Source organism: Somniosus microcephalus, chromosome 17, assembly GCF_052327205.1.
Source record: "Somniosus microcephalus isolate GS21.2 chromosome 17, FLI_Smic_1.0, whole genome shotgun sequence".
Lineage (NCBI taxonomy): Eukaryota > Metazoa > Chordata > Chondrichthyes > Squaliformes > Somniosidae > Somniosus > Somniosus microcephalus.
In genome coordinates, this window is record NC_141003.1 from 70,719,654 (window position 1) to 70,744,892 (window position 25,239).

The 25,239-nt window shown below is 46.0% G+C and overlaps 1 protein-coding gene across 1 annotated transcript in view; it reads left to right on the forward strand.

Moving 5' to 3' along the window:
- The first annotated feature begins 11,867 nt into the window (after positions 1-11,867).
- The window catches only part of LOC147105850 (carboxypeptidase A1-like), a 39,597-nt gene continuing 26,225 nt past the window's right edge, over positions 11,868-25,239 (forward strand). Inside the window, exons 1-3 of the mRNA XM_086010865.1 lie at positions 11,868-12,163; positions 15,278-15,348; positions 24,415-24,496. Coding sequence (XP_085866991.1) covers positions 15,281-15,348; positions 24,415-24,496 — 150 coding nt within the window. The 5' untranslated portion in view covers positions 11,868-12,163; positions 15,278-15,280. The remainder of the gene's footprint in view (positions 12,164-15,277; positions 15,349-24,414; positions 24,497-25,239) is intronic.

Sequence of the window (25,239 nt, forward strand, 5' to 3'; positions counted from 1 at the left end):
CTCAATTCCATTCACCGGCCCTATCGCCATATCCCTTGATGCCCTTACTAGTCAGAAATCTTTTGACTTCTGTTTTGAATATACCCAATGACTGAGCCTCCACAGCCCTCTGGGGTAGAGAATTCCAAAGATTCACCACCCTCTGTGTGAAGAAATTTCTTCTCATCTCAGTCCTGAATGGCCTACCCTTTATCTTGAGGCTATGGCCCCTGGTTCTAGACTCCCCAGCCAATGGAAACATTCTCCCAGCATCCATCCTATCAAGCCCTTTAATAATTTTGTATGCTTCAATGAGATCCTCTCTCATTCTTTTGAATTCAAGAGAATACAGGCCTAGTTTACTCAATCTCTTCTCATATGACAGTCCCGCCATCCCAGGAATCAATCTCGTGAACCTTCGTTGCACTCCCTCTATGGCAAGTATATCCTTCCTTAGGTAAGGAGACCAAAATTGTACACAGTACTCCAGGTGTGGTCTCACCAAGGCCCTATATAATTAGAGTAAGACTTCTTTACTCCTGTACTCAAATCCTCTTGTAATGAAGGCCAGCATGCCATTTGCCTTCTTAATGGCTTGCTGCACCTGCACATTCACTTTCAGTGACTCATGTGCAAGGACACCCAGGTCTCTTTGAGCATCTGCATTCCCCAATCTTTCACCATTTAGGAAATATTCTGCCTTTCTGTTTTTCTACCAAAGTGGATAACTTCACATTTATCCACATTATATTCCATCTGCCATGTTCTCGCCCACTCACTGAGCCTGTCGAGATCTCCTTGAAGCCTCTTCACATCCTCTTCACAACTGACACTGCCACATAGCTTTGTATTATCAGCAAATTTGGAAATGTTACATTTAGTCCCCTCATCCAAATCATTGATATAGATTGTGAATAGTTGGGGCCCAAGCACCGATCCTTGCGGTACCCCACTAGTCACAGCCTGCCATCCTGAAAAAGACCCGTTTATCCCTACTCTTTGTTTTCTGTCTGTTAACCAATTCTCAATCCATGCTAGTATATTATCTCCAATTCCATGTGCCCTAATTTTGTTCACCAACCTCTTGTGTGGGACCTTATCGAAGGCCTTCTGGAAATCTAAATACACCACATCTACCGGTTCCCGTTTGTCTACTCCACTAGTTACATCCTCAAAGAACTCCAATAGGTTTGTCAAACAGGATTTCCCTTTCATAAATCCATGTTGACTCTGCCTAATCTTACTATTAGTTTCTAAGTGCCCAGTTATTGCATCCTTTATAATAGATTCCAGCATTTTCCCAACTAGTGATGTGAGGCTAACAGGTCTGTAGTTCCCTGTTTTCTCTCTCCCTCCTTTCTTAAATAGCGGGGTTACATTTGCTATCCTCCAATCTGCAGGAACCATTGCAGAATCTATAGAATTTTGGAAGATGACAACCAATGCATCCACTATCCCAGTGGCCACCTCTTTCAAAACCCTAGGATGTAGGCCATCCGGTCCTTGGGATTTATTGACTTTTAGTCCCATTAATTTTATCTGTCATCTGCAGCAACCTTCAATGCAATTTGAGGTAGAACATTTTAGATAAAGAACAATTTGTAAGAGACTTATCAGTACCATATGTTAATTACATGAAAAATTCCCATATAGACATCAAGCCTGTAACTCTTAAAGGGCACTGCACAAGGGATTGTTTGGCCCATGGAACAGCCAATTGCAAAAGCTTAGCCACATCTTAAATCTGGTCATCCCACAGAATACACCAAATGTGGACAAACCAGAGCCTTGTCGAAACCTCCTTTCGCCTTTAAGCCATCCTCCTCCTCCATCTGGGACTTCCAGACTTCCCCCTTACTCGCATTGGCAGATTCTATCGGGACACCTCTCCTTCATGAGGAATCAGGCCCAACCCAGGGAAATGGGTAGGGGTCAGGGTGGCGGGCGTGGGTCCTGCCCTGCCCACTCTGAGGATGAATCCAACCCAGAAGAAAATAAGGTCCGAAGAGTGGCCATTGGGTGAGGTATCAGAGGGCTGTATATACAAAACAGATTCAATGCATCAGGGAAAAGGGAGAGTAAATAGAGAGAAAATGGATGGCGAGAGATGAAATGTTGTGAAGGAATAAGTCATATAACCTATTCAGAAAAATACACTATCTTATGAAGGAGTTCTGGCCTTATTAAAACATGACAAACTGGGTTTGGAAATTTAGAAACCTAACTATGAAATAGCTATGAAAGCATTCTGGCTATTGAGATAAGACAGTTGTTGACCCTGAATAAATAACCTTATTGAAATAGAAGGTACATGGCTCTGACAAACTGACCTTTTGGGAACAAAACAATGGTTCACCCTGGATAAGGTGTTCTAATTTAAACTTCGTAAAGATGGCACATAAGAAAAGGAACATCTGCCCTCGTAAAGATGACATAAAATAAGGAACACCTGCCGTCACGCCGTTTTTAGATGGTAAACTAGAACACCTAGAGATGAGACAAGATTCTGTAATGCTACCAGCTGATGTGACAGTAAGAGTTGCAGAGGTCGGCAGAAAAATGATTAGGGATAATTAACTTGCATCAGCAGAAACCCTTGAAGGAAATACCACTGGAAAAGGGTATAAATATTGAAGTTTCAAATAAGATAGCAGACTCGCTTTAATTGGGCAAAGCGATTCTCGGCTTCAGAGGCAGCTCTGTAGTCTACCACTCTTTGTACCTCGGGGATCAAAGCTATTTGATATTGATGGATATCCTGTATAAGAGAACTTTAAGAACTGTAATACTGTAGCGAAGTTAAGATTTAAAAGTAAGATTCTCTGTTAAAAGATAGTGGGGGAGAAATTGGGTGGAGCCGCAAACAGGGCGCCAAGCTCGCCTGGGCGCCAGATTTTGCGCTGCGATCGGAGCAGCAGCGATCGCCGGAAATTCAGCTTGAGCGCCTCAAGAGGGACACGGGGCGAGGCTCGAGGTGCTTCACGTCCCTCTTAGGGCGCTGAAACTGAATATCGCAGTGCAACGTGCCGCAGCACCACACGCTGCGGAACAGCGCACTGCGGTACTGCAGGCCTTCCTCCCATTCTTAAGGGGGAGGGCCCTGCACCAGCGCGATGAGCGATCGCGAGTGCCGGCAAAAGAGCCCGGCACCAAGGAGAAGTGCCGGGCTCTCGGAAAACAGCCGGCAATGCCGCAGGGGGAGAACAGGAGGCCGGGGATGGAGGTGCTGGCAGGCGGCTGCCGAAAAAAATGGCCGCCCTGCACCTCCACCTTAATTTGCGCCACTGCCACCACAGGTAGGCCCCGTGAACCGGGTGCGATTAGCAAGCGGCGCTACAGAGGCAGTCGCTGCCAAATATCGCGATCGGGGTGGTAGCGGGGCGCTGCGCACACCGATGACGTCATCGGTGGTGGCGCAGCGCAACAGGCTAACGCTGCCATTAGCGCCCCAGCTAAATATCGCGGGAGGCGTGGCCAGTGGCACTAAAGCCACTGAGTGCCCTCTTTAGGCGCTAACTGGTGGTGCAGCCCACCGAATTTCTCCCCCAGTATGTTTTCTCTTTTTAGAACTGTTAAAGTTGCGATTGACTGATTCACCAACTGTAAATTGCATGTCGGTTCTTTAATAAATCTAAATATTTTAGAATTGTCTCACAAATCTTCTGTATCAAAAGCTCGCAAACTCAATCTCTGTACACTCTTTGGTGAGGAGTTACAGAATTCTGAGGGAGTTTGCCAGACCCTCATACTACCCGGGACGTTACAGTCTAGCTAAACTTATTAAAAGTGCTATCTGGAGGACGGTAACATTCTCGGGTTGTTCCTTTCCTTTAGGGAGAGATAGCCCGGACCTTTAGTCCCAATTAAGCATCTTTAGGATTCGGCTACCTCAAACTTTAGTTGAAAGTGAACATCTGAGAAATACGCCTGATCCGGGGTAGCCCTAAAGGGGCTAGGACTAGTAATTATCCCTTCGATGGCTTGTAAGATAAATCAGATGAATGATGTTTGTTCTCTAGTTCTTCCTTTTTGCTGCTGTGGTTTTCTCTTGGGTTTCCTTTATCCTTGTAATATTATAAAACATTGCCATCTTGCTCCAGAAACCTTAAGCTCTTTCTCAATTTTGACTGCACATGTTGAAAGTACAGTGGCTGCAGCCAAGGGAAGAAACATCCAGTGACCAGAAAAGAGGAAACTGGTAGTTGCGCTCAAAGGGCCTCTCGGGCTTTTCACAATTTCGTTTAGTGTTTTTGGATGAAGTGCAGCAAGCTTTGAAGAAATGTTCAAATCAAATCAAATCAAATCAACTTTTATTGTCATTGTTAGTGCACAAGTGCAGTACAACGAAATGTAGGCTTGCGGCTCCCGAGAGTGTACAATTTGGATTAGGACACTTAAACATTTCAACATACATTTGTACATATATATTAGCATAAATATGACCATAATAAAGTGCATCGGCAGATGTGCAGGCTTTAGTGTTTATTTGTGGAGTTCAGTAGGATGACAGCCCTGGGAAAGAAGCTGTTCCTAAATCTGGTTGTACGGGTGCGAATGCATCTGTAGCGTCTTCCAGATGGTAGGAGGGCGAACAGACTGTGGCTGGGGTGGGTAGGGTCTTTGATGATGGACCGTGCCCTCCGTAGGCAGCGTTTCTGATATATATGTTCTATGGTCGGTAGCCGGGTGCCGGTAATGCGTTGGGCAGTTTTGACTACCCGCTGCAGGGCTTTCCGGTCATGGGAGCTACAGCTGCCGTACCATACCGTGATACAGTTTGTCAGGATGCTCTCTATAGTGCAGCGGTAGAAGTTAGAGAGGATCGGGGGTGACAGATTACATCCCTTCAGCCTCCTCAAGAAATATAGGCGCTGCTGGGCCTTCTTCACCAGAGAGGAGGTGTTGAGGGACCAGGAGAGGTCTTCCGTGATGTGGACTCCGAGGAACTTAAAGCTGGCCACCCTTTCCACCTCCGCCCCATTGATGTGGATGGGGGTGTGACTTCCGCCTTTGGACTTCCTGAAGTCCACGATTATTTCCTTTGTTTTCTTGGTGTTAAGGGCCAGGTTGTTGTCGGCGCACCACTTCACGAGATGCTGGACCTCCTCCCTGTAGGCTGACTCATCGTTGTTGGTGACCTGGCCTACTACCGTGGTGTCATCTGCAAACTTGATGATGGTGTTGGAACCATGAACAGCCACACAGTCGTGGGTGAAGAGGGAGTAGAGGAGGGGGCTCAGCACACATCCTTGTGAGGCCCCCGTGTTCAGGGTCGGGAGGGGGAGGTGTGGTTGCCTAATTTGACAGACTGGGGTCTGTTTGTTAGGAAGTCCAGGGTCCAGTTGCAGAGGGAAGTGTTCAGGCCAAGAGTTTGGAGTTTGGTGGCCAGCTTGTTGGGGACGATAGTGTTGAATGCTGAGCTGTAGTCTATAAACAACATTCTGATGTAGGTCTCCTTACCATCTAGGTGATTCAGTGCCGAGTGTAGAGCAGTTGTGATTGCATCCTCCGTTGATCTGTTTGCCCGATAGGCAAACTGGTGTTGGTCAAGGGAGGCAGGAACACTGGCTTTGATGTGGGCTAAGACCAGTCTCTCGAAACACTTCATTATGATGGGTGTGAGTGCGACAGGTCGATAGTCGTTCAGCCACGTCACAGCCGCTTGTTTAGGCACAGGAATGATGGTGGCGGTCTTGAAGCAGGTAGGGACTACTGCCTGGGCCAATGACAGGTTGAAGATGGCAGTGAAGACATCAACCAGCTGATCAGCACATTCCTTGAGTACCCGTCCAGGGATGCTATCCGGTCCAGTAGCCTTTCGTGTGTTCACTCTGCGTAAAGCGCCCCTTACGTCGGAGGTCGACAGAATGAGCACCTGGTCTTCCGGGGGTGGCAAGGCTTTGGTAGCCGGCTCCTTGTTGTCCCTGTCGAAGCGAGTGTAGAAGTTGTTAAGCTCCTCCGGAAGGGAGGCGTCGCTGACCGGGGGACTGGTGTTTTTGCCCTTGTAGTCAGTGATGGCCTGGATGCCTTGCCACATGCGCCGGGGGTCCGAGTTGTAGCGGAAGTGATCCTCTATCCGCAGTGTCTGTTTCCATTTGGCAGTCCTGATACCCTTTTTTAGGTTGGTCCTAGCTGCTCTGTAAGCCGCCGCGTCGCCAGATTTAAATGCTGCGTCGCGTGCTTTCAACAGTGAGCGGACCTCTCCGTTCATCCAGGGTTTCTGGTTGGGGTATGACCTGATATTTTTGTGGGTCGTGACGACCTCGACGCAGCTGTTGATGTAGAATAGCACTGTGGATGCGTATTCCTCGATGTCATTGTGGGCAAACATGCCCCAATCAGTGCGTTCGAAGCAATCCTGAAGCTCCGATACTGCCCCCTCTGGCCATACTTTCACTGCTCTCATTGATGTTCTCTCTCTTTTGATGAGCGGTTTGTATGCCGGGGCTAGAAAATGTTCGATCCCAACAGAGTTATGGGTGGGCTGGACTCCATCAATAGCTGTACATAGTAATGGGTGGGCTGGACTCCATCAATAGCTGTACAGAGTAATGGGTGGGCTGGACTCCATCAATAGCTGTACAGAGTAATGGGTGGGCTGGACTCCATCAATAGCTGTACAGAGTAATGCTAGACTCCATCAATAGCTGTACAGTGTAATGGGTGGGCTGGACTCCATCAATAGCTGTACAGAGTAATGTTGGACTCCCATCATAGAAACATAGAGATAGGAACAGGAGTAGGCCATTCGGCCCTTCGAGCCTGCTCCGCCATTCAATGAGATCATGGCTGATCTTCGTCTGAGATCTTAGCTGATCTTACCAGTTCAGTACCCCGTCCCCGCCTTTTCTCCGTAACCCTTAATCCCCTTAGCCTTCAGAAATATATCCAATTCTCTCTTGAAAATATTTATTGAATTAGCCTTCACAGCCCTCTGTGGCAGGGAATTCCACAGGCTCACCACTCTTTGAGTGAAGAAATTCTTCCTCATCTCTGTTTTAAATGATTTGCCCGCTATTTTTAGACTGTGGCCCCTGGTTCTGTGCTCCCCTGCCATTGGAAACATTCTCTCTGAATTCAGCCTGTCCAGGCCTGCCATAATTTTATATGTTTCGATGAGATCCCCTCTCAATCTTCTAAACTCCAGTGAGTACAAGCCCAAACTATTCAATCTCTCCTCGTAGGTCATTCCTGCCATTCCAGGTATCAGCCTGGTGAATCGCCGCTGCACTCTTTCCATGGCAAGAACATCCTTCCGCAGATGGGGCGACCAAAACTGTACACAATACTCCAGATGCGGTCTCACCAGCACCTTGTACAGCTGTAGTAAGGTATCCCTATTCCTATACTCGAACCCCCTTGATATGAAGGCCAACATACCATTTGCCTTCTTAATCGCCTGTTGCACCTGCATGCTCTCCTTCAGTGACTGGTGCACAAGAACACCCAGGTCCCTCTGCACTTCCCCATCTCCCAATCTATTGCCATTTAGATAATAATCTACCCTCCTGTTTTTACCCCCAAAGTGGATAACCTCGCATTTATCCACATTATAGTGCATCTGCCACGTATCCGCCCATTCCCCCAACCTGTCCAAATCGCACTGTAGCCTCCTGACATCCTCATCAGAGCCCACCCCTCCTCCTAGCTTAGTGTCGTCAGCAAATTTGGAAATATTGCATCCAATTCCCTGATCCAGATCATTTATATATATTGTGAACAGCTGGGGTCCCAGGACAGATCCTTGCGGCACCCCGCTGGTCACTGCCTGCCACTCCGAAAACGAGCCGTTTATTCCAACTCTCTGTTTTCTATCCGCCAGCCAGTTCTCTATCCACGTTAATACATTGCCCCCAATCCCATGAGCCTTAATTTTGCATGATAATCTTTTGTGTGGAACCTTATCGAAGGCTTTCTGGAAGTCAAGGTACACCACATCCACTGGCTCTCCCCCATCTATTTTACCAGTTACTTCCTCAATAGCGGTCAATAGCGGTACTGAAATTTGCGGACCAGGATAGGATTTTCCACCCATTGACTTTGAACCTGCAGTGAATTAGCCTGCAGACACCTGGAGATGATTACGTGTGTTGTAGCTGCTGGGGTTAAATTAGGTCACATCATTTCATTACCTTATTGAATCGCACTGTTTTAAGGTGTATGTGTGTTATTGAGCATTATTCAGAAATAGACTCCGACCTAACAAGGCCTGAGGCTGCACTGAGGCACCTCTCCAGGTTTTGACAATTCCCCCTTATTAGGGGCGGTGAAGCAAGTTAGTGTAGTGTTTGAAGTTAAAAGAACTGCAGGATGAAAAAGGCCATTGCAAAGTTTGCCACAGTAGGCAAGCCTCTGCCTATCTGTTTGCAGTGGTCTGCAATGCCATACTATCGCACAAAGTCAAGGTCTACTAGCGGTGTGTGAGACCTTGCTGTACTCAAATTGGCTGCCACATTTCCTACATTACAATAGACACTACACTTCAAAAAAAAAGTAAAGCTCTTTGAGACGTCCTGAGGTTGTGAAACATAAGACGTCCTTATTTTATTTCAGCAGGCTTTTTGAATGTGTGGTGGAATTTATGGCTGAGCCCAATCCAGTCCTCACCTGTCAAGGAGGCAAGCAAGGGTCTCTGGATGGTGATCAGGGATGAGAACCCTGGCTGAATATGTCTCCCTCCCTAACCCAGACCCCCGAGGCCATTTGTAGCATCTCATTCTATGATTCTATGATAAACTGGCTGAGTCATCTTGAGAACCATTTACATTTTTAAATTTATCACTATGTTGTGACTAATCTCCTCTTCTCTCCTCCTTGGTGGTGTCTGCACTCTCTGCCTTAGTCCTTTGGCTAGCTTTCTCAATCTGAAAAATATCATAGTGGGCACTCGCTTCTGCAAAGATGGAGCAATACCTCACATAGTCTAACACGAACTGTTGCTATGGCAAATAAATCCATTGCATTGGGTGAAGTAGTCCTGTCGGCCCTTTTGCTCTCATCCTACCAGGTCACCAACCCTACCTTCTTCCCGTCACATCCTCGACAGGCAGATGGGAGCTTGGCTTGGCATCTCAACCGAATGATGGCACCAATAACCATGCAGCACTCCCTCGGTACTGCACTGGGGTATAAGAACATAAGTAATAGGAGCAGGAGTAGGCCATACGGCCCCTCGAGCCTGCTCCGCCATTCAGTAAGATCATGGCTGATCATTGACCTCAACTGCACTTTCCCACCCAATCCCCATATCCCTTGATTCCCTTAGTGTCCAAAAATCTATCGATCTCTGTCTTGAATATACTCAACGACTGAGCATCCACAGCCCTCTGGGGTAGAGAATTCCAAAGATTAACAACCCTCCGAGTGAAGGAATTTCTCCTCATCTCAGCCCTAAATGGCCGACCCCTTATCCTGAGACTATGGCCACTAGTTCTAGACTCTCCAGCCTGGGGAAACAGCCTCTCAGAATCTAATACAAAAGCAAAATACTGCGGATGCTGGAGATCTGAAATAAAAACAGAAAATGCTGGAAATACTCAGCAGGTCAGGCAGCCTCTGTGGAGAGAGAAACAGAGTCAACGTTTCAGGTCCTTAAAGGGTCATCGACCTGAAACGTTAACTCTGTTTCTCTCTCCACAGATGCTGCCTACCCTGCTGAATATTTCCAGCATTTTCTGTTCTCTCCCAGAATCTACCCTGTCCAGCCCTCTAAGAATTGTATATGTTACATAGAAACATAGAAACATAGAAGATAGGAGCAGGAGTAGGCCATTCGGCCCCTCGAGCCTGCTCCACCATTCAATGCGATCATGGCTGATCATCCAATTTCAGTACCCGGTCCCTGCCTTCTCTCCATACCCCTTGATCCCTTTAGCCTCAAGAAATATATCCAACTCCTTCTTGAATATATTTAATGAATTGGCCTCTACTGCCTTCTGTGGTAGAGAATTCCACAGGTTCACCACTCTCTGGGTGAAGAAATTCCTCCTCCTCTGTTCTAAATGGCTTACCCCTTATCCTTAGACTGTGACCCCTGGTTCTGGACTCCCCAACCATCGGGAACATCCTTCCAGCATCTAGTCTGTCCAGTCCTGTCAGAATTTTATAAGTTTCAATAAGATCCCCTCTCATTCTTCTAAACTCCAGCGAGTACAAGCCCAATCGTCCCAATCTCTCCTCATACGTCATTCCTGCCATCCCAGGTATTAGCCTGGTGAATCTTCGCTGAACTCGTTCCATGGCAAGAACATCCTTCCTCAGATAAGGCGACCAAAACTGCACACAGTACTCATGATGTGGTCTCACCAAGGCCCTGTACAACTGCAGCAAGACATCCTTGTTCCTGTACTCAAACCCTCTCGCTACGAAGGCCTACATACCATTTGCCTTCTTAACTGCCTGCTGCACCTGCATGCTTACCTTCAGCGACTGGTGCACAAGGACACCCAGGTCTCGTTGCACTTCCACTTCTCCCGATCTATTGCCATTCAGATAATAATCTGCCTTCCTGTTTTTGCCACCAAAGTGGATAAACTCACATTTATCCACGTTATATTGCATCTGCCATGCTTCTGCCCAATCACCCAACCTGTCCAAATCATACTGGAGTTTCTCGGCATCCTCCTCACAGCACACACACCCACCCAGCTTTGTGTCATCTGCAAATTTGGAGATATTACATCTAGTTCCCTTGTCTAGATCATTAATATATATTGTGAATAGCTGGGGTCCAAGGACCGATCCCTGCGGTACCCCACTAGTCACTGCCTGCCACTCGGAAAAAGACCCGTTTATTCCAACTCTTTGCTTTCTGTCTGCCAACCAGTTCTCTATCCAAGTCAATACCTTGCCCCCAATCCCATGTGCCTTAACTTTACACGTTAATCTCTTATGCGGGACCTTATCAAAAGCCTTCTGAAAGTCCAAATACACCACATCCACTGGTTCTCCCTTATCTATTTTACCAGTTACATCCTCAAAAAATTCCAGTAGATTAGTCAAGCACGATTTACCTTTTGCAAATCCATGTTGACTTTGTCCGATCCTGTCACTGTTTTCCAAGTGCACTGCTATTATATCTTTTATAATGGACTCTAGCATTTTCCCCACTACCGATGTCAGGCTTACCTGTCTGTAATTCCCCGTTTTCTCTCTACCACCTCTTTTGAATAATGGGCTAACATTAGCTACCCTCCAATCCATGGGTACTGTTCCAGATTCCATCGAATGTTGGAAGATGACCAGCAATGCATCTACTATTTCTAGGGCCACTTCCTTAAGTACCCTAGGATGTAGATTATCAGAGCGGCGAGAGTGGCGAGAGCGGCGGACCTGCGGGAGAATCGGCAGAGCGGCGAGGTATAAAAGAGGCGCCAGAGACCAGGTAGGCCTCAGAGTGGCGAGAGCAGCGGGAGACTCGGCGGAGCGGCGAGGTATAAAAGAGGCGCCAGAGACCAGGTAGGCCTCAGTGCATACTAATCTCCAATCTCCGAACTCAGAGGGAGGGAGAGTAGTAAAAAGTAATGTTTCCGTGAGATCACCTCTCATTCTTCTAAACTCCAGCCTGGATTGTGAACTTAAAATCCCTGGTATGAAAAATCAAACCCACAACCTGCTGGCACAGAAGCGAGATCACCACCAGCTGAGCCAAGCTGACACCAGCTTCCATGCCTGGGATGTGAGACTCTCTCCGGGTTACCTCCCGGGACTTTCTGCCCCTTTTATAAACAGAAGTCTAAATTCTTATGGGCTTACTTCATCATGTAAATGTCACCTGCGAGAGAATTTATTGCAGAATTTTCGAAAGGGCCATCAATCAAATGCCTCGCCCTGGGACAAAAACAATCCCCACACGGGATTAGCCGAGATTCCTGTAGCCATTGGGTTCTCGTGATTCATTGAACACCTTAGGAAAACAGCAGCAGCTTTTATGAGGAAACACAAAACCACAAGCTTTTCACAAAGCTTTGTGAAATCCGCCTCTCAAATCTGTGGCAAGATAGCCGTGGACTTGCGCAAACGCTCACACCACGGTTACCAGCGGCGACGCTGCAGCTGCTGAAATCCGCTGATGACAAGAATCTCTTGCTTCTTTTCCACCTCCCCCTTTATAAATTGCCTCGGCTGTCGGACTTTTCTCTGCTGCAAGAAGATCTTCTGAGACAGAAAGTCCCGTGAGAGTCAAGTGAGTAGCTCAACGCAGTAGGGTCAGCGCGGGCGGGTTTTTATTTTGGGGGAGGTCTAGCTGATCTGCTGTGGTGATGCGCATTGGTCTGGGGGCATGGTTACAAAGGTGGAGCTGAACTTGGCCTGACCAGTCCCTGTTTAAGTGCTAGCCATGGGAAAGTGATCTAAGAGAGTGGTTAGAATGTGGAACTCGCTATCACAGGGGGTAGTTGAGGCGAATAGCATAGATGCATTTAAGGGGAAGCTAGATAAACACATGAGGGAGAAAGGACTAGAAGGATATATTGATGGGTTCCACGAAGAGGGGTGGGAGGAGGCTCATGTGGAGCATAAACACCAGCATGGACCTGTTGGGCCGAATGGCCTGTTTTTGTGCTGCCAACACTGTAAAATTTGGGCATTGTTAGCATGGCTGACATTTATTGCCCATTCCTAGTTTTCCTTGAGAAGGTGGTGGTGAGCAGTCTTCTTGAACCGCTGCAGTCCGTGTGCTGAAGGGGCTCCCACAGTGCTGTTAGGTGGGGGGGTCCTGAATTTTGACCCAGCGACGATGAAGGAACGGCCGATGTATGTCCCAGGTCAGGATGGTGTGTGACTTGGAGTTGGCGGTGTTCCCATGCGCCTGCTGCCCTTGTCCTTCTAGGTGGTGGAGGTCGCGGGTTTGGGAGGTGCATCCAATAGGCAGCAAACACTGCAGCCACGGTGCGCCGGTGGTGGAGGGGCTGCTGATTAAGCAGACTGCTTTCTCCTGGATGGTGTCGAGCTTCTTGAGTGTTGTTGCAGCTGTACTCATCCAGGCAAGTGGAGAGTCTTCCACATATCAAGCACATCATGAGTTCATTTAGAGTTTAATTGATAGGGAAGGTTTTTTGTAGATTGACAGCTCCTTGTAAATCTTTGACTCCTGCCTTAGGGAGAGACCAGATTATTATGGTCAAAAATAACAAGGGAGGGAAATGAATGGTTTTCTTTCTCAGTTGAGGCCGAACAGTCACTCAATGATGTGGAAGATTGTGAGCGCTAGGCTGCATCTCACCATACGGTGGTACTGAGCATTCGTGTAGCAGCAAATTCCACCATCATATCACCCCCTATACATTAACAGAATTAAGCAAAAGCTGATGTGAATAATACAGGACATGGGGGTGGGGGGAATGGTCTTAAAGGGACGCAGTAAGTCACACCCAGCTGCATTTCAGTTGCAGAATAATACATTCTGTGCTACATGGTTCTGTCCATGTGAAGCAGCACGGGGTAGAAATTTGTCTGGATTTTCAGGCCCAGACCCAGTGCTGCGCAGACCCCGCCAAGAGGCCAGTGGCCAGCCCGGAATTGGGCCTGCTCTAAATAATCTGTGCCATCGGGAGTGTTGTGGAGCCGAGGGAGAACTCCTTCTATCTCCAGGCCCCACATCAAAATTTAACTTCCCTTTTTGGCGGCGGCCGCTCACTCGGCCGGATCCACGCCAGCAAAGCCTGAGAGAACTTGCTTGACCTCTGCTCTGCTCAGGGCAGCCCCATTTCCCAGAGGGGTCCAAAAACAGGTGTTAGGCCTGACGTAAGAAAACTACTAGGCACTTGGTCTGAGTATTAAACAAGGTTTTAATCAGTTGTTTTTCAACATGGAGATCTAGTTGTGTCCTTCACTAGTTCCTGTTAAAGAATGTCCTGCACAAGCTGGGCTGTATTTATACTCTCCCTGGACAGCGCCACCAGTAGGCCACCCAGTATTATTACATAAGTTATTTTGCACATGAAAGACAAGATTCATGTCAAGGCCTGTACTAATTGGCCCTCGTTGCACCCGCTTAACAACAACTTGTATTTACATAGTGCCTTTAACTAGTAAAATGCCCCAAAATGCATCATAGGAGTATTATCAAATGAAATTTGACACCAAGCCACATAATAAGATATTAGGGCAGGTTAAGGAGGTAAATTTTAAGGAGCGTCTTAAAGGAGCGGAGAGACTTAGGGAGGGAATTCCAGAGCTCAGTGCCTCGGCAGCTGAAGGCACGGATGCCAATCGTGCAGTGATTAAAATCGGGGATGCACAAGAGGCCAGAATTGTAGGGGTGCACAGATGTCGGAGGGTTGTAGGGCTGGAGGAGGTTACAGAGATAGGAAGGAGCAAGGACATGGAGGGATTTGAACACAAGGATGAGACCTTTTTAAATGGAGGCATTGCCTGACCAGGAGCCAATGTAGGTCAGTGAGCACAGGGGTGACAGGTGATCAAAAGCTTGGGACAAGAGGTAGGTTTGAAGGAGCATCTTTAAGAAGGAGAGAGTGGTAGAGAGGTGGAGAGGTTATGGGAGGGAATTCCAGAGCTTAGGGAAATCAGGAATGCACAAAGGGCAGAATTGGAGGAGAGCAGAGATCTCGGAGGGTTGTAGTGCTGGAGGAGGTTACAGAGATAGGGAGGGGTGAGGCCATGGAGGGATTTGATAACAAGGCTGAGAAATTTAAAATCAAGCGTTGCTGGACTGGGAGCCATTGTAGGTCAGCAATCACGGGGGTGATGGGTGAACGGGACTAGGTGCGAGTTAGGACACGGACAGCAGAGTTTTGGATGAGCTCAAGTTTGCGGCGGGTGGAAGATGGGAGACCGGCCAGGAGAGCGTTGGAATAGTCGAGCCTGGAGATAGCAAAGGCATGGATGAGAGTTTCAGCGGCAGATGAGCTGAGGCAGGGATGGAGACCGGCCACGTTACAGAGGTGGAAGTAGACGGTCTTGGTGATGGAGAGAATATGGGGTCGGAAGCTCATCTCAGGGTCAAATGGGCACAACGAGATCCAATGTCTAGGCCATGGACTATGAAGAATGTGTCATTACATAGAATGCCATAGAAACCTATGTGTCATTAACAACTAGAATACAATAAATTGCAGTGGAGCCACAGGTCCATTGGTCCCTCAGATACTCTTGAATGACAATGTTGAGGAATGGGAAATGTTTGTTGAAAAACCGATGGAGATTCCTCTGTTTTTGAAGAAGCCCAGATATAGGAATATGTCCCAACAACACATAGTGCCACCAGTGCTCGAGTTACCGTAAAGAAATATATTTAAATGAAAAGGTAACACTGCCTTTATGTTCTTCATTTCCACAGAAAATGAGGGCACTCTGGCTCTTTCTCAGCATTGTCCTCGTGGCTGCTCACAAACGGATAACTTTCATCGGGTGAGTAGCTGTCTTGGGTCATCAACCATTCCTGAGCTATGATGGTTGGCAGCCAATCTGCTCCTAGGGGCTCCTGCCAGGGCCTCCTCCCAGGTCTCTGCTCCCAGGTCGCTGCTCCTAGGGTGTAGCTTTTAAAAGCTCTGAATTAATTTGTCCGTGACTACACAAAGCACTCCGGGTCCAGTTATATTGTGTATCAGTAAAACAGGTTTATTAAACATTAAACATCCAGGACAAAGAAGTAATACTTAAAAAGGAGATAGTCACAGTCTGTTAATCGAACCTCGGTGTTCCTTCCGAGTGACTGTGGCGCAGTCTCTTTATTCTCTTGCTGTGTTCTGTTGACTGAAGCTTCTCATCCTCTGGTTTCGCGCTACCTTCAGTGTTCAATAGCTATTCCTTTATACCTTTTTTTCTCTTCAAAATACATAGCAACTTGCAGCTGTTTGGGCTATCTCATCATTCTGACCTTCAATAGTACGGTCTATGATTTCCTTCCTTTTTCTGCTGTGAGCTTTACTATGAGAAATTTTACATAGCCAGACTTCCCATGAATTAAAACAGAGGTCCTTTGCATTTCCCATAGCCCATTATCTAGACTGGTCTGAAACTTCAGTGATAAGGGATGTTAGGTATTGAAAACCCTCTATCTTACTTTGAGACTTAATTAATGTTGTGTCCTTCATTGGCTTCTTGTTTTTAATATAACAGAAAATCTACACTACCTCAGCACTATTCTCGCAGTTAACATAATGTTGGCTTAATTTTACCATCATGCTTTGCTTCCCAGCCATTCGCCATTTTATACAGGCTTTTTAGGTTTTTAACATACAATTTCACATATTATAGTTATTTAACAATGATTACAAAATCTTAACAATGTTTCCTAAATCCTACAGGTGCACTCTATCCTACAGATCCTTACCTTGAGGGCGAGGCATTTTGCCGACCCCTCAAAACTCAAATCTTACATATGGGTTCGTTCTCCCATGTTTATGTAACTCTAACTCTGGGTTGTGGTCGTATTTAAATGTGATCGGGTTTTGTACATTAGGGGCTAAAAATTGAGTAGCGCCCCATTTGAGACACTAACGTTGCTACTTTTAGCGCCCCAGAAAAATTAGCACCCCCACGCCAGAACTTGAGTGGTTGCGCCCCAAAGGGAAGCGGGATGCTACTGGAAGCGGCCCGCATCCCTCCTGGGGCAATGGCGCTGCGGCACGTCGCGCCGCGGTATTGCAGGCCTTCCTCCCACTCAAGAGAAGTGCCGGGCTCTTGGCACGCAGCCGGCACTCCGCGGGGGGGAGCCGTTCAGGAGACCGAGGACGGGAGAGCAGGCAGGTGCTGGCAAGCGGCCAGCAACAAAAATGGCCGCCCCACATCTCACCTTTAAATTGCGCCTCCCCGGCCACAGGTAGGCCCCCTGACCCCGTTGGACATAGCATCTGGCGGTAAGCCAGGGGGCGCTCCCGAAGATCGTGGCCAGGGCGCGAGCAGGGTGCTGCGCACGGCGATGATGTCATCGCCGGTGGCGCAGCGCAGCGCTGCGGGGTGCTACCAGTTAGCACTGCCGCTACCCTCCCACTGAATTTCGCGGGAGGCGTGGGCAGCAGGCCAGGGCAGCATCCGTGGAGAGAGAAACGGAGTCAATGTTTCAGGTCGATGACCCTTCGTCAGAACTATTCTCGAGTTGTCTTGCTCCAAAACATAAAAATGTCTTAGGGAGGAGTTCAGTCGCATCATGAGCTCACTGAAACCCTCAAACAACAGGGGAATGTCGTATCCGAATTGTGCCACATAATTGTGCAGCTCATACTTAAAAACGTGTTGGTTGATGGGACAGATCCTGTTAGATCCGTAAAGCATGGTAGTTGCGGTAGTAGTGACACAGGAGGCACCACCAAGATCATCTCATACTGGATTCGTACTGGTTTTTCCCATGCTCTGTTATCTACAAAACACAATTATTACAGTCACAGTTAAATTCAGTCTTACAATCATTTTACGCGACATTACAGTTTAACATCTAATCAACAAATTATGGACTTAAAAGATGCTCCAGGTCTCTCTCGTATCCATCTTGTGGATAATTCTTGCTAATATGATTTCTCCTTAGCCTCAATTGTCCCAATCCAAATTCTTCAACTTCAGTTTCAATCCCTCTAACAGGTACCAGTGTCTTTAACTCCATTTCAATCCCTCTAATAGGTGCCAGTGTGTTTAACGCTATTTTGATTGTTTCATCAATAGTTTCTCGATGGAGTATGTGTCAATGCTTTAAAGGTTGTCTCACTCTCCTGAGCCACATTAACCATTTCATGTCTTGCTGTTGTCAAGTAACTGAGCATGTCTGAGACCCGTTCTTCAGTGCACATTCAACATACATTCCTGGATGGTAATTGCTTCATACGTAACAAATCACAGTTGCACACTCATATCGGTATCTCAATATCATGCCACATGTGCCATTTAATACAACCCATTCTCGGGCTTTCAGGTGATCTTATCAAAAGATTGTGTAGAAGTCTTTGCTCGTCTTCCTCTGCATGGTCCCGATGTCTTGTGTAGTGGCCGGACTATCAAATTCAGTTTTCTTAAAAGGTTCTTTATAGGCAGGGACACAAATGTCTCCAAGAGAAAGCTATCAATTTGCTACTCTTAGCTATACTTTCCTGACTTTCACTAGAAAGTTTTGAAAATTCCCATTCAGCAGTGTAATTCTCCTGTTTCAATTTTACACCCTCAATCACTTCCTCTCTCCATTTTACACATCCCATTAATTACCATTCATATCTCATTCATGAGCCCTGGAGAAACTTTACTGTCCAGTACAATATTTAAGATTGTAAACATAGATCAAGTGTTCTCACTTAGTCCAAGTTATTATCACTTTTTATATATCATTATTTTAGAGGCTCTGTTATTTTCCCAAAAGTAACCAAATACACCATGCCTGAGTCCATTTTGTCATTTCAAAATTATCCCAAAGTCCAAACAGCAGTACTGTTGAACTGGCAGGTTTTTGTCAATGTTCAATTTCATTTCTATCCAATTTATCTTATCAATTCCAATTTCAGAAATGGATGCTTCCCAGTCTAGGTGGCTTACAGTGTTTTAACATTAGAGACAGAAGTGCTGCAATTAGTTTACAAGGTAACTTCCATATAACAAAAGAAAGAAGAGAATCCAGTGTGACTCTGCTTAATTTTCCTTCTGTCACTTAACTTAACTTAAACTAAGAAACTTAAATTTAATAATGTCCAATATCTTTAAATTTCATTCAGCAATGCTAAAGTTGTTGTTTGGTGAACTTAAACAGCTGTCAGTGGAAAGGGTTAACTCCTTTGCAGGTTTTTAAGAAGGTGGGGCAAAACATTGTCAGGCACATGCAATTGCGTCACTTCACGTCAGTTAAAAAAAACTGTCCCGTTCGAAAAAGACAGTTGTGTTTTCATACTTTAAACACGAACAGGACAGATAAAACAAAATAAAATTGCACATGTTTGCAGAAAACAGTAAATTACATCATATTTCTTATTGTCCTTTCTTCAGATGCCTTTCCAAATACAACTGGAGAAAAATTAGTTTTTCACATTTAAACAAATCAAATCAAACTGCCTTGGAAATTTCACCATAGCAACCACGAATCCAAGGTTAAATTTTAGACTAAAGCTTAATCTTTTGTTAAACAAACTTCTTGTTGTTCTCCTCAGTTTTTACACATCAGCTTAACTTAAATTGCAGTTCAAAGTTTTTTTTTCAATTCTGGGTGCACAATCTTATACGCACATTCTTAAAACTTCCAAAATACAAGACAAAATTTTAAAACGCTTTTAACACAGACAAATGGGTGGAGCTAAACCACACATAACAGAATCTTTCTTTTAAAGACAGACTTTTCAGACAAAAGGAATACCGTAACTTCTTAAACATTTATAGGGAGAAATTGAGTCGCGCCCCCTTTGGGGATGCTGAAGAGCCTCTCTTAGGGCTCCTCGTGAATCATTTAATTGTCTGGTAAGACGGTCATTGTCTTTTGTTAAGGAGACTGCCTGACACCGAGTCTCCTCAAGGTTCTTCATTGCAGCCCCGGCGTGAGCTGCATTAATACTCCATTGCTGTATTATTGCTGTCGAAGCATCGACCAGGCACTGAAGAACTTCATTTTGTTTCTGAAGAGCATCATTCTTACTTTTTAACTCTACAGCCTTTTTCCAAGTTTCACTGCTCACCCGTTAACTTTAGATTCTCTTCTATCAGCCGTAGCTTGTCTTTTTCTAATTTATCTAACTTGGTTTTATTATTTTCCATCTCTAGGAAGGTCTCTTTATCTTGCTCTACACAATACAATGCTGCATAGGCCATTAGCTGCACTGCCCTATGTGGCTTCCATTTCTTCTCCTTAACTTGTTTCTCAATGAACGCAACAGGATACTCTCTCACCCTTTGTTAGACATTCTACTACTAACGTCTGTAACTGTGCATCCTCGCACTTCTTCATTAACTTTGTTTTAAAGTCTACAAAAAATTCTCACTCGACATTCTAACTGTATGTTAGAGACACTATCTGTTAGATAACCTAACTTTCCACAAGGACTTTCGTTGATCAGACGAAAATGCAAGCAAAAATCCAAGCGCCTGCCTTATGCACAATGGACCTGGCTTCAGTTAATAGTCACAGCCCCACGTTGGGCGCCAACCTCTAGCTTTTAAAAGCTCTGAATTAAATTGTCCATGACTACACAAACCACTCTGGGTCCAGGTATATTGTGTATCAGTAAAACAGATTTATTAAACATTAAACATCCTGTACAAAGAAGTAATACTTAACAAGGAGATAGTCACAGTCTGTTCATCGAACCCCGGCATTCCTTCCGAGTGACTGGGGCGCAGTCTCTTTATTCTCTTGCTGCGTTCTGTTGACTGAAGCTTCTCATCCTCTGGTTTCGCACTGCCTTCAGTGTTCAATAGCTATTCCTTTATACCTTTTTTTCTCTTCAAAATACATAGCAACTTGCAGCTGTTTGGGCTATCTCACCATTCTGACCTTCAATAGTACGGTCTATGATTTCCTCCCTTTTTCTGCCGTGAGCTTTACTATGAGAAATTTTACATAGCCAGACTTCCCATGAATTAAAACAGAGGTTTTTTGCATTTCCCATAGCCCACTATCTAGACTGGTCTGAAACTTCAGCGACAAGGGATGTTAGGTATTGAAAACCCTCGATCTTACTTTGAGACTTAATTAATGTTGCGTCCTTCATTGGCTTCTTGTTTTTAATATAACAGAAAATCTACACTACCTCAGCACTATTCTCGCAGTTAACATAATGTTGGCTTAATTTTACCATCATGCTTTGCTTCTCAGCCATTCGCCATTTTATACAGGCTTTTTAGATTTTTAACATACAATTTCACATATTATAGTTATTTAACAATGGTTACAAAATCTTAACAATGTTTCCTAAATCCTACAGGTGCACGCTATCCTACAAGGGCCTCCTCCCAGGTTTCTGCTCCCAAGTGGCTGCTCTAGGGCCTTCTCCCAGGTCTCTTCCCAGGGCCTTCTCCTAGGTTTCTTCTCCTAGGGCCTCCATCCAAGCCTTTTTCCAAGTAATTTACCCCCCTATTATAAGTGGGTTAACGGTGTTAAAATAAGGAGTTAATTACTTGTAAAAAGGGATGATGAGGCTGAGGGAAGATGTGATCCAACTCATTAAAATGAGTATCAATGAGGTGGAAGTAAACAAATGGTTTAAGTTGGACAATGAGTGTGGGATATGACGGTACAGGCACAACATTCACGAGTCTCGGGCAAGGTTAGCGTCAGAAAAAACTTTTTCCCCCACAAGTTAGTCGACCTGGAACGGACTCCCAGAGAAGGATTAATTTGGGGGCAACTGACCCCTTTTAAAAGAGCGGGATCGATAGAAAGAAAAGACTTCAGACGTCCCAAAGCGCTTTACAGCCAATTAAGTATTTTTGAAGTGTAGTCACTGTTGTAATGTAGGAAACGTGGCGGCCAATTTGCGCACAGCAAGCTCCCACAAACAGCAATGTGATAACGACCAGATTATCTGTTTTAGTGATGTTGATTGAGGGATAAATGTTGGTCAGGACACTGGGGAGAAGGTGGGGAAAGAACTTTGTGTTCCTTAAAATAGGGGACTGACATGATGATGGTGGGAGAGATAGAACGATCAGACTTGGGCTCTGGATGGAGTGGACTTGATTGCCTGAATGACACTTAGGGTTAAATGTTTCAAAATGGCCAACAGAGCCCACTCCCACATATTCCTGTTACTTCCCCAAACTAATAAATAATTTTAATGTCTTGAAAAGTCACAAATAATTTGCTTGTTTAAACTATTTTTTTAAATAATTATTTCTCCCTCTCCTCATTTTTTACTTTTACTGAATTTTTTGCTCCAAGTTTGGGTCCCAGGTGAGGTAGCAGACATTCTGTTCTGTAATCGTCTTCTGGAAGGTTCCGAGCTGACGAGAGTTGTCTGTCAGAACTTGTTTGCCGGATTGCGCTCGCTGTGCAGACGTTTGATCGCCCGCTCAACACCCCCTTCGTCCCCCCCCCCACCCAACCATCCCCACGACAATCAGCCATTTGGGCTACCAAGGCTCTGCCTAGGGTCAGATTATTCTAAACAGATCTTATTAAAAGTGTAGCATTTCATAATGTGAGATTAAAAGAAAAACATCAATCTGAAATATGAAGAGAAAATGCAGGAAATGTACAGAACATCAATCAGTGTCGGAAAAGAGATAGGTTAATGTAACCTTCATTGGAATTACTTAAAACCAGTCATTATTTAAATTGGGCATGTTCTCACTGGGAAAGAGAGTGTTGAGCGATGATATGATTGCTGTTTTTAGGTTTCTGTAGGGACTAGATAATGTTGACCATGGCAAGCTGTCTCATCTTGTCCAGAACAGTAAACCAGAGGACACGGCCCGCGCTGAAGAGGGTAAATTCAAAACTAATCTGTGAAAACAATGGGCTAGATTTTCATGGAGCCGTCAGGTGGGGTTTCAGGCATGTGGGGGGGGGGAAATCCTGAATTCGGGGAGCCCGACACCATCCCGCCCAAAACCCCGCCCCACGCAAGTTTTAGGGGCGGCGGGTACCCACCCCGCACTGGGACCCGCCGAAACCAGGCGGGAAGGGATTAGTGCCAATTAACTGCCTGTTAACAGGTAGTTAACAGGCAGTTTTTAGCCTAATCCCTATTTTGAGGGGTTTCGTGTGGGTTTCCCGACGGCTCCAAACCACGCCAGGTTAGAGCAGGCGGGCCGTCGGGTTGAACGAGTTGGAGGGGTCGCGATGTCGGTGCTCAGGTGAGTGATGGGTGCATGAGTGTAAAGGTAAGTGTGTTTGGTGTGCCTAAAGTGTGTAAAGAACTTTTACTTACCTGTACTTACCTTAACAGCCTTTCTTCCTGTAGCCGTCGGGAGCGCATCACTCACCCAGAACTTAAAGCTGAATGGCTGCGATCTGTGAAAAGTGACAGTCTTCAGCTTTGAGTGCCGGTAAGAGTTCTAACTGAGTCTGTACAGGACTCAGGTTAGAACTCAGACTGTCAGTGTTTCACAGCTTCAAACAGCTGTGAGACACTGATATTTCATCTGTCAAGAACTCTTGACAGATGAAATTGCAGTCTGTGACGTCACCTGTTGCTGGGTGGCCCTTAATTGGCCTGCTGAGCCCGCTGGGCAGGCTCAACAAGGTCAATCAAGGGAAAATCGCGCGGATCGGTCGGACGTCGATGTAGGCGGGTCAAAAACCCGAAAGGGGAAGTCCAGCCTTCTTCCCGACAGGTTCAGGAAAATCTACCCCAATATTTCAGTGAACGAGAGGTCAATCTATGGAGCAGGCGCCCTAGGGAGACAGCGGAAGCAGTTAGTATTTATTCGTTCAAATGCAATTTAGCTAGATTCCTTTCAGTGAATACTGCAGAGGTTCAAGATGGGCCACCACCACCTTCTCGGGGCAACTAGGGACGGGCAATAAATGCCAGCCTTGCCAGTGATGCCCACATCCCAAGAACGAATAAGAAGAGCACAAAGCGTGCTGAGATGTTGACTACGGCCGCTGGGGTAATCCGCACGTCAGCACTTTTAGTCATAAAGGGCAAGGTTGCCAACTCTGATTGGACATGTTCCTGGAGGTGTCATCACGTGACCTTCTGCCCCGCCCCACCCCCACACTCCTGCCACTGGTTGCCCGACATGTCCATCTTCGTGGTGCCCCGCCTTCCCCCGGCAATCGGATAGTAAATAGACTCTACATTACCCGATTGGACGATTCTTGACTGTCAGTCAAGCAGTCTTTTTTTCTTCATGTCCAATATTTTTGTAACGAGTAAACAAAAATGCTCAAAGAATTTTTTTTTTAACAACACATTATTTTTAATGTCCCGATGGGTGTTTTTATCCCGGGTTTTGCTGACAGCAGCTTAGTCTTTGCTAGCTGGAGACACTAGGGCAATCCTGGAGGATTGGCAACCCTAGTAATTCTCTCTTTGTTGAAAACCTTTTGTCCTGGGTTTGATGTAGACTGTGACACTCACTATATCTCTCAATCTTTCTCCAAAAAAAACTTTAGTTATCGCTTTGAACCCAATGATATCATTTGCTCCCAAGACCTGACATAATCTGACAGTTCTTCCTCGCCCAGAGACTAAGACAGTATCTGGTTAAATGCCGACTCTTTTTGTTGCTAAGAGAAAGAGGGCAGTTTCTGTTAGGGAGGGTAAGACGCTAATTAGCAGTGATTATGAGGCGGTGTGGACTATAGACTCTCCTGATTGCCTTTCAGGAGTCAGAGAGGAATTTCCCAAAGCTTTTCCTGACTAGGCCACAGTTTCGCCCCCTTATCCCTGGAGATTGTGAGGTTAGGGGCTCATGGGTGCACCGTTGTGTAAATGGAGCAGGCTCGATGGGCCTTGTGGTCCTTCCTCGCCCTTTTTGTTTTGTATGTTTCATGTGTGTGTTGTCATTTGAATTTTAAATAACCCATAACTCTGTTTATTTAACCAAAACCCCACCCCCTAGTGACCAGGTGCTGCGGATCCATGCCAGCAGTCAGGAGCAGCTTGCTCTGGTGAAGTCCTTGGAGGAATTGGAGCATCTGAAGGTATTTGCCCCTATTTAACTGTGGCAGTTTTCTGTGTCAAAGGCATCACGTCATTTGGAGAATCTGAGGCCTCAAACCAGAAATTCATATTTACAGACATGTGCAAGTGCTAGGACCCCTAAACTGTAGACCTCCTATCGCCCAATCTTTCCTTCCTTCCACAACCTTTGACAACCCAAGCTTGGTGTCACACATCCAATGCGTCTTGGTTTACCTTATCTTCTCTCCTACCCTTGGCAGTGTCTTGCAGTATGGGCCTAGGCCCTTCACTTAGGCTTCTCAAAAATTCTACTCTCTGTGGTCAAGGACCAGGCAGTGTGGTAACAGAAAAACTGGACATGAGCAGTCAGTGTCTTGGTGGCATTGCTGGAACTGGTTGCCAGGAAGGGCAGTTGAGGCCGGAACACTGGGCTCCTCAGTGAGATGAACTGCAGTAAAAAGACTTGCATTTATATAGCGTCTTTCACAGCCTCTAGGATCTTTTACGTCCACCTGAGAGAGCAGATGGGGCCTCGGTTTAACATCTCATCTGAAACACTGCCCCTACCAACTGTGCAGCACTCCCTCAGTACTGCACTGGAGTGTCAGCCATAGATTATGTGCTCAAGTCTCTGGAGCAGGACCTGAACTTCACAACCATTCTGACTCCAAGGCAAGCGTGCTACCCTCTGAGCCACAGCTGACTTCCTTATGTCCAACTTTATTTGATAAAGACAGCTCTGAAATCTCCATTCCTGTCTCTT